Genomic DNA, 8,903 nt, shown 5'->3' on the forward strand with positions numbered 1-8,903 from the left:
AATTTAGCAACGTAAGCTATTATTTTGTAGGTAAATTTGCTCTGCCAAAATGAAATGAATTGACTTGATTCTAGCATAAAAATTGCTTAAAGATTATTTCGAAATTAGCCAAAGTTGCAACGAATTACTAAAGTTATTTGTTTAACATTTCTTTTTTATGAGCTGAGGACTAAACTCGAAACTCTCTCTTCTACACAAGTGATGCCTATTGATTATTTTTTCAAATAGAATATGTTTCAAAAATTCAAATTAGTACTCGAATGAATATTTATTATTCCTCACAAGTAAAATCAATCTACTTTGCACTATGACATTATCCACATTTTTTTGAAGGAACATGATCACATATGTAATAAACAATATTCCATTAAAAAAAGTCTAAATTCTCAGCCAAAGCACGCTTACTGAAGCAATTTAATATCAACTCAAAATAAAATAAAAATAACCTTACACTCAAAACGTTACTATTTTGTTATATTTTTAGTGAATAATTTCCCCATATAAAATGAAACCAATATTTACAGAAGAGTGAAGAAAGTCAAATAAGGGCGCGTGAGTTTAGCAAAACCCTACTACCACTTCTCCACTATTGCTCCTTTAAAAGAGCAGAAAGCGGGAGTTGTGTTGAAGTGAGTTAAAGCTCAAGTTGAGAGAGAGAGAGAGAGCTCCCAAATATGAAGCTAACTTAGGTGTGGGTGTGCGTGTGTTGCGTGAGTGCTTAATAAGAGAGAGAGAGAGAGAGAGAGAGAGAGAGAGAGAGTTACAGTTATCGGAGTTTGACGTCAGCGGCGGCAAAATGTCAGCAGGCATGGTGAACGAGCAGTGCTTCGAGAAGCACATAGACAAACAAATGGGTTGCATGACCGGCTTCCTTCAAATCTTCGATCGCCACCAGATTCTCTCCGGAAAACGCCACTACCCCGCCAAGCGTCTCCCTCCCTCTCCGGTACCATTACCATTACCATTACCCCCCTCTCATATTTTCTTCTTCGCGCAATTCTATTCCTAATCTTTTCATCTCACCACTGTTTAGGTGTTTGATACAACGTCGGAGTCGGAGAAGTCAGCCCCCGCGTCACCGGCGATCTCGACGGTGACAGCAGCGAGTCCGGAGCTCCCAATGTTCGGCATGAAAGAAGGCACCAAATGTTCTTGGAAATTCAGCAAAGAAGCTCCACGGCTGTCGCTGGACAGCAGAGCCACCACAGATACCAAGGGCAGCCTCCACCCCAAAGAAATCCGCACGGCGGCGTCCATTCTCGCCGCCGCCAATCGATGCGACGGTAATGAGAGCGTCGACGGCCAGCAACACCGCTCTCCCAGCGTCATCGCCAGGCTCATGGGGCTGGAGCCATTGCCGGATTCATCCTGCTTTGAACCGGAAATCAAGCCGGAGCTCCGGAGATCCGCCTCCGAGTCGAGAGTCTCGAGAGATCTCTTTCACTCGCGATTCATCTCAGAGAGAAGCAATTTCTCCTCCAATCAGCCGACTGAAGCCGTCGACGTCAACTCACCGCGATTTTCAGATCCGATAAATTATTTGCTAAAGAATGCTAAAGTTGATACACCGAAAGCATTCAATAGAGGCAGCGGCTTTCATTCTCCGTCGCTGTGGAACGCTCCGCGTCACCGCAAAAGCTTCTTCGACTCCGGCGACTTCTTCCCCGAGCCGAAACAGGCGGCGTCTATCTACGGCGAGACCGAGAACAGATTGAAACTGCCAGGAATTGAGGAACCGTCAAAGGATTTGGAAACATTGAAGCAAATTCTAGAAGCTCTGCAGCTCAAAGGACTTCTGCATTCCAGAAAACACTCGGAGCAACACCAAATCCGCCACCGCACCTTCGTCTACGACGATTCGCCGATCGTCGTAATGAAACCATCGAGATCGCCAAATTCAACGCCATTCAGTCGGAGAATGGCGAACGATTATTCCCCGCCGCTCGGTGGAAATCACAGCCGCGGCGGTTGCCGGAGGAACTACGGTCTCGCCGGAGAAAATTCACCGTCGATGAGCCCCCGCCGCGACCGGAACGTTCGGAATCCGGCTCAGAGTCCGAGCCCGACGACCACAAACCGGGCCGAAGGCAACGCAGTCGGAAGGCGGTCCAACACACTGTCAAAGCCTAAACCGTTGAGCGTGGAAACGCATAGGAGAAGGAACGGCTCAATGGAGAACCGGCGGCTGTCTCCGGTTCATTCTCCGAGAAGAACCGGACCAGAGAGATCGCCGAGGAGCAGTAAATCGACGGCCGAGATCAATCGGAAAGAGAAGAAAACAGAGGATGAAACATCGTCAATTTCCGGTAGCAGTATCACGACATCCACCGATACAGAGGTAATTGTAATTGTAATTGACGAGGCTTAATTAGCGCTAATTAGAGTTTAATTAAGAGGGTGTTATGTTAAGCAGAGGGGTAGAAGCGAGGAATACAAAGAGGGGCGCAGCTTATTGGAGAGGTGCGATAAGCTGCTGCACAGCATAGCTGAGATGACTGCAACCGAAATGCAGTCGAGCCCCGTGTCAGTTCTTGATTCGTCCTTGTACAAGGACGAGTGCTCCACCCCTTCACCCAGCACGACAAGACGTAATATTGATTTCAAAGGTACAACTTCACTTAATCAATTCATATATTATCAGTATCACCTACACATTGATGATGGATTGGTGTTGTTGGATTTATAATCAATTGAAAACGACTCACATTTGTTGTTGTTGGAGTAAACTCGTGAAGTCCAAACAAGATAGTGAGTGATGCTTGCTTATTTCGTGCAACTATGGTTAATCTCAATTTCAAGCTACAAAATAAATGTTGGGATGTATTTTAGTGCAATTGCTATTTGTTGAGGTTGTCTACTCTTTTAGGAAAATGTAGATAAAGTGCAGAAAATGAAAATGAATATGATGTTTGAATGATGCGTTGCATACAGATGAGTGTGTTGAAGTGGATGAGGAGAGGTGGAGCTCTGAGACTGAGATGGTGTCATCACAAGACTGCGATTTCATGTACATCTCAGATATCGTGAGGGCATCTCATTATCTCCCACAAGAGCCAAACGTATTCCTATTGCTAGAGAAACAACGGTATCTCAAGGGAAAGGATACATGCCAAGTGTCGAGGCTGCAGAGGAAGCTCATCTTCGACACGGTGCACGAGATCCTCGACAGGAATAGGCGGTTGCCGCCGTGGAAGCTTGCTTCTTGTGGTCAATCTTTGGAGAAGGTGTGGTCGGAATTCCAAAGAGTGAGAGAGAGGGAGAGGGAGAGGAAGGAGGCTCAAGATCTGTTTGACACCATTTGTGGCGTCCTCAAGAAAGACCTAGCCGGAGATGGGATTTCCGGCTGGGAGGATTGCCCGTTGGAGATGTCCGAGGCCATCTTGGACATCGAACGCCTCATATTCAAGGATCTCATCGGCGAGGCCATTCGAGATCTAGCGGCATTAGAGTCCACGTCGAGTAACAAGCCAACGCTACCGTCCTTGCCTAGGAGGAAGTTGCTTTTCCTCAACTCCTAATTACCACATTTTCTCTTAATATATTTTGCCCTTTTCATCCCTTCAAAAGGGAAATGCCCTTTTCATTTCGTCGTTAATATTTCATTCATTCTGATTATTAAGACAACAGTCACTTTTGCAACATGCAAACTGTGAAAATGAAAATTAGAAAATAAAAGGCAAAAGTATAGAAAATACGAAAACGAAAAAAGAAGAATGGAGTGAACTTTTTCATTGTGTGTAAGTGCATGTGTGGTGTTGGGCGTGAACATCATGGGCTGTCATGTTTTGGAGTAATAACTTTATTCCGCAGCAAAAAACGAGAGAATAAAGTAAAAAAGGGAAATATACAGTTATACTGGATATTCTGCACCATCCAAATTTTTATCAAATTTTGCTCAGGACAATATTATTTTTTCGCTTTTAAGAGTGGACAACAAATTGCAAAATAAAAAAGTAATCCCCCACGAAATTAGAGTAACATATAAACTATACTTATATTGTGGTATAGATGCAATCTATTATTGAACACATTACTCGGTAATCACAAGTCCAGAATAACATGTAGTAATTACAATAAGGTCCGTCTCCTCGAGGGTATGTCGAATGGTCCTTCCCTCCTTCGGCTCTCTCGCCGCGGCCTTCTCCTTGAAGGCCATAGTCTTCCGCCGCCCGCCTTTCTTTGACTTCGACGCACTGTGGGCGGCCGATGGATCATCTCCTTCGCTTGGACGAGGTTCCTCCTCCAAGTTAATACTGCCTAAATCGGGGTGGTAATCGTCGGAGAGGTCGGGTACCCAATTTGGATCGTATCAATTAGGATTTTGTGGATCCATTTTTTCTTTGTTTTGTGAGAGAAATAGAGATAAAAACAAGAAGATGAGAAGTGAAGAAGAAGAACAATTAGAGAAGATTTTATAGAAGAGGAAAAAAATAATCGGTCAATTGACCGAAAAAGGGAAACAAACAAAAAAGCAACGGTCCAATGCATGCAACGTTCAAAAATTTTAAAATTCGATTTTTTTTAATATAGGCGCGTGTATAACACGCGCCAGTCCTTTTGCCCATCGTGACTGACCTGTTCTATCGGGGCTCACTCGAGTTGCTCGTCGCTGCAGTGGGCGACCCGATCTCGGGGGTGGCTCGAGTCCCCCCTATCGGGTCCCCACTGCGGATGCTCTAAAAACTCAACAAACGAAAGTATAAATTGAACGCAAGGTAAAAGCTTTCTTGGAGGGTTATAGTTTTATGGGTTAATGGTTGCTTTTATCATTTTCAAAGATAAAAAATAAAAATATTTATTATAAAAAAGAATTATATTCCCTTTCGCTCATTTATCTTGACATATATATATATATAGGGAGAGGTTCAAGAAAGAACCATAAATAAAAGAAGACCGGAGAACCATTTTCAGCCATTCGATCATCAAGATCTACGGTGGATGCATCATCTTGTTGGATGAATGCAGATCCTGGGTTCGAATCCTGAAGGGAGCATTTTTTTTAAATTTTTTTAGTGCATTAATTTTAACAACGAATGCATTAATTTTTACCGTGGATGCATTAGATTTGATGGTTCTCCCGTTCTCACAAATAATGTAGTTCTCTCTAGAACCACACCCTATATATATATATATATATTAATTTATTTCATTTATACTGATATTTTTCAAAAATAGTATGATATCCCTATCTTCTCTACACACATTAAATAAGTGGCTTATAATCACTTTATATATATACACTCTTAACATCTTATTCTTAGTCTCCGTGTACAAAGCAAATGTGCCAAGATAAGTGGAACGGAGGGAGTAAAAATTATTCATTTTGAGTTTGAAACGATAGTCTTCCTTATTTTGATTCACAAATTTTATTGAAATCGCAAACTTTATTCAACATACTTGACTAATGCAAGTCGAATATTAGTCGTAAATGTACTAATGCGCGATCATTGTGAGTCGAGATATTGAAAATTAATGTAATTGTGATAAATACATTAATGCTTAATATGCTCGATCTTTACAAGTTGAGCATTAGTGGTAATTACATAAATGCTCGACATGCTCAACCACTGTGAGTCGAGGAGTCGAGCATTAATAGTCAAATATTTTTAAAAATTGTACTAATACTCTATATTCATCTATTACAAATGGATCATCAATGGTCGAATATCAGTGCAAAATACAATAGTGCTCGACATAAACATAAGAATAAAAATATTCTAAATAAATATAATTTATATATTTTATAAGAAATAAATTATTTTTAAATTTTATCTATCAGTATATATCATTACGCCCGCTAATTTTATTGTGTTTGTGGATAGCAGAACAGAGAGAGGTATGGTAGAATGACTTAATAATTAGAGTAGATTGGGGTATGAATTATGTGTGGAAAATGATGATGGGGGCTGGGCCCACTCCCCAGGTGCTTATGAACAAACTTCATTTTTGTAGGGCCTAATCCACTCCAACACATGCAATCTCTAATCTTGGATTAATCGAATATTAAGTTGTCCTACTTATGCTTACTTTGTATTTAATTTCATAATTTTAGATGGGAGAATATGTTGGTGTATCAAAAATTAATTAAAGCGAATTTTCAAAATCTATCTTCAATTAACTATTTTGATCATTATAAATTTGTACGCTATGCGTGTATTGATCTATTAACACAATAATTAATTTCTGAGTTAAAATGTTTATTTCTACTACTACTGTATATAAAAAAAAATCTGAGCAACTAAAAACTAGCTTTTCTTCAACTTTCATCTAGTGTTTATTGCGCCGAAAAGATTGAATGATGATAGATTTGCATAATTTAAATATTTCAATGATCGAATATTTTTAAAATACACTATAGTTTGTACTTTCGTTCCATTTCTTTTTTCTTTTTTTTTTAAATTTGGGGGAGCTGGGGAGGGGGAGCAGTGGGGTTTAATTAAACCTGAGACCTGACTATTCACAGAAAGGAGGTCGCACCACTTGGTGTCCCCTTGGGGATATTTCTTTTTTCTATATATATAATAATTTACTTAATATATAAACTTTACAATTAATTACTCCATTCGTCCCATTTGTATTGACCCCCTTTGCAATTTTGGACTGTTCCAGACTCCCAATTGTATAACAAAAATAAGGGCTCCCAAGTGGGCAAAAGTAAAGCACTACACCTACTTAACTCATAAATAAAGACTTTCTTAATCTTCATGCCTAAAAGTAAGGGGTCAATACAAATGGGACAGAGGGAGTAGTATACTGCCTACAAAAATAGGGTTTGAAAGTTAAAATGTGGTCAAGTTGCGCTTGGTGTTCAACGTTGAATACAATCATTAAAAAAAATTAAATTAACTGAATAAATTGAAGTTGCAGAGGAAGATCTTGATCGCCATTATTGAAATTCTCATGAAGGTTCTGACTACGGTATCCTACTACATTTATATACTTCATTCCAAATCCTTAACGCTATTTTATTACTATTTTCTTGTTGTTGTCCTTTTACTGCAACAAATAATTTTGAACGCATGTATTATAAGTATGTCCTATCCAATTTATTTTCTCAAATTACGAAATTCAGCTCAAAATTTTATAATGTTGTATTAAGCATAGAAAATCCATCTTTTTTCGAATTGCGCCTATTGAGTGCTATATGATGACTTCTTAATAAAGCTAATACTAGTGTTTAGACAAGTTGTTCTAGTTTGAATCCTAAAACAAAAAAGTATAAATTCGAAGTCGGTGCAATGAAAATAAAAACTTGACCCGCTACAACCTAAAAGTAAAAAAGATGCATTTTTCCTCTAATTATTTTTAACTGTTTGCATTCGTTGCTCATAAATGCGTCCGACATAAGAAATTGATAGGATTTGAATTATAATCTTTCAGCTATGTGATATGATCACCAATTTCACCCTTCTTTTTTGACATTATATCAGGCAAATTCGAAGTATAACCACGATTGAGAAAAAATGTCTAGCTAACTCCAATTGTGTTATCAATTATTACGAGGTGGGGTATTTTATTTTTCGTTTATTGAAAACTTAAATATGAATTTTGCAATGCAAAAACACAGCTTATTTAATAGAGTAATGCTAAAATAACTTCTTTATGACCTTTATATCTTCTTTTAGTTTTTGATAAGTTGATGTGGCGGTATCGTTATTCTGACTCGTGATAAATGATCACATGACATGTATTATTCAAAATGTTGAAGTGGATATATCGTTGATCAAATAAATCAACGATGTAAGTTTTTTTTTTTTTTTTTTTTTGCATGTAAATATTCGAATTTTTTTCATTTTCTGGTTTTGTACCCTAAATACCTAAATTTTGTACATTTTTTGATTTTAGACCCGACGAATTTCTTACCCCCAAATCGTTGCTGACATGACAGTCGGATTGAGAGGGAAGTTTGAAGTGCATAATGAAGCCGATAAATTTATTGTTAATGTGGAATTTAGAACATGTAAATATGTAATTGTAGGTTTTGGGATGTTAATTTCGCTGTCATGTCAACAATAATTTGGGAGTAAAAATTCATCGGGTGCAAAATCAGAACAATGGGTTTGGAAGTGTGCTCAAATCTAGATTTAAAATATTGATAATAGATGCCTAGTTATAAGGGAATGTTGTATGCAAGATCTGGAAGAACTTCTCTAGTAATTCCATAAACAAGCTTGTAAACACTTTAGAATTCTCTTCTGCGAAATACGTTGAGTTCTTGAGAATAATAGTTGAATGCTTGATAATTTAGAGAATTCATATTCGCATCATTTCTGGTACTTTTTCTGTTGAGATACCATTGGGTATATATAAATCGAAGCTTGAGGCAGATCAATTGGAGAGAGTGCTTTTAAAATCTTCTGTGGTTAGCTTGGTTTTCTTCGTGTTGGACAAAAGCAATGGCTGTGACAAATTTCTGCAGGTCCATACTTTATAGATGTTCACATTCTACGAAATCCTCGTACAATCTTGTCTTTTGTCCAAAAAAAGCGGGATTTTCATTAAATGACAAATCTACGACATTAAATGTCTAATTTTGCTTGATACGCTACAAAGGTTGACTCCATTTTTATTCTTCTGACTATAGAACTGGTGTGACATAAGTGAGTCTGTGTACGTGTCTTCAACCAGTTTGCACAAGTTGATGTTCCATCAATAGGTTTTCTATACTTAGCGAAATCTTCATGTGTTGGAGGCTGAACATCAAACTGATCAGCTGATCCTTTAGACTGCATTTATAATACAAAATGCACACTCCCTAATATATGAGCTACAGTTTGCAAGATACACCCTTAACATATAATCATCAATCTAAGAGTTTTGATATTAAATAAAAAATTTATAATTTTTCCAACAGTTAGCAGTGGGCCTTTTAGCCCTACTATATGTTATGGTTTGGAATCATA

At 38.3% G+C, this 8,903-nt stretch overlaps 1 protein-coding gene across 1 annotated transcript; it reads left to right on the forward strand.

Moving 5' to 3' along the window:
- Nucleotides 1–612: 612 nt before the first annotated feature.
- Nucleotides 613–3,572, forward strand: LOC131016353 (protein LONGIFOLIA 1-like). The gene is made up of 4 exons (XM_057945050.1): nucleotides 613–946; nucleotides 1,034–2,338; nucleotides 2,414–2,606; nucleotides 2,932–3,572. Exons 1-4 carry the CDS (start codon nucleotides 797–799, stop codon nucleotides 3,516–3,518), a joined length of 2,235 nt encoding a protein of 744 aa, XP_057801033.1. The 5' UTR covers nucleotides 613–796; the 3' UTR covers nucleotides 3,519–3,572.
- The last annotated feature ends 5,331 nt before the right edge of the window (nucleotides 3,573–8,903 follow it).

Source organism: Salvia miltiorrhiza, chromosome 3 (genome assembly GCF_028751815.1).
Source record: "Salvia miltiorrhiza cultivar Shanhuang (shh) chromosome 3, IMPLAD_Smil_shh, whole genome shotgun sequence".
In the NCBI taxonomy this organism is placed as follows: Eukaryota; Viridiplantae; Streptophyta; class Magnoliopsida; order Lamiales; family Lamiaceae; genus Salvia; species Salvia miltiorrhiza.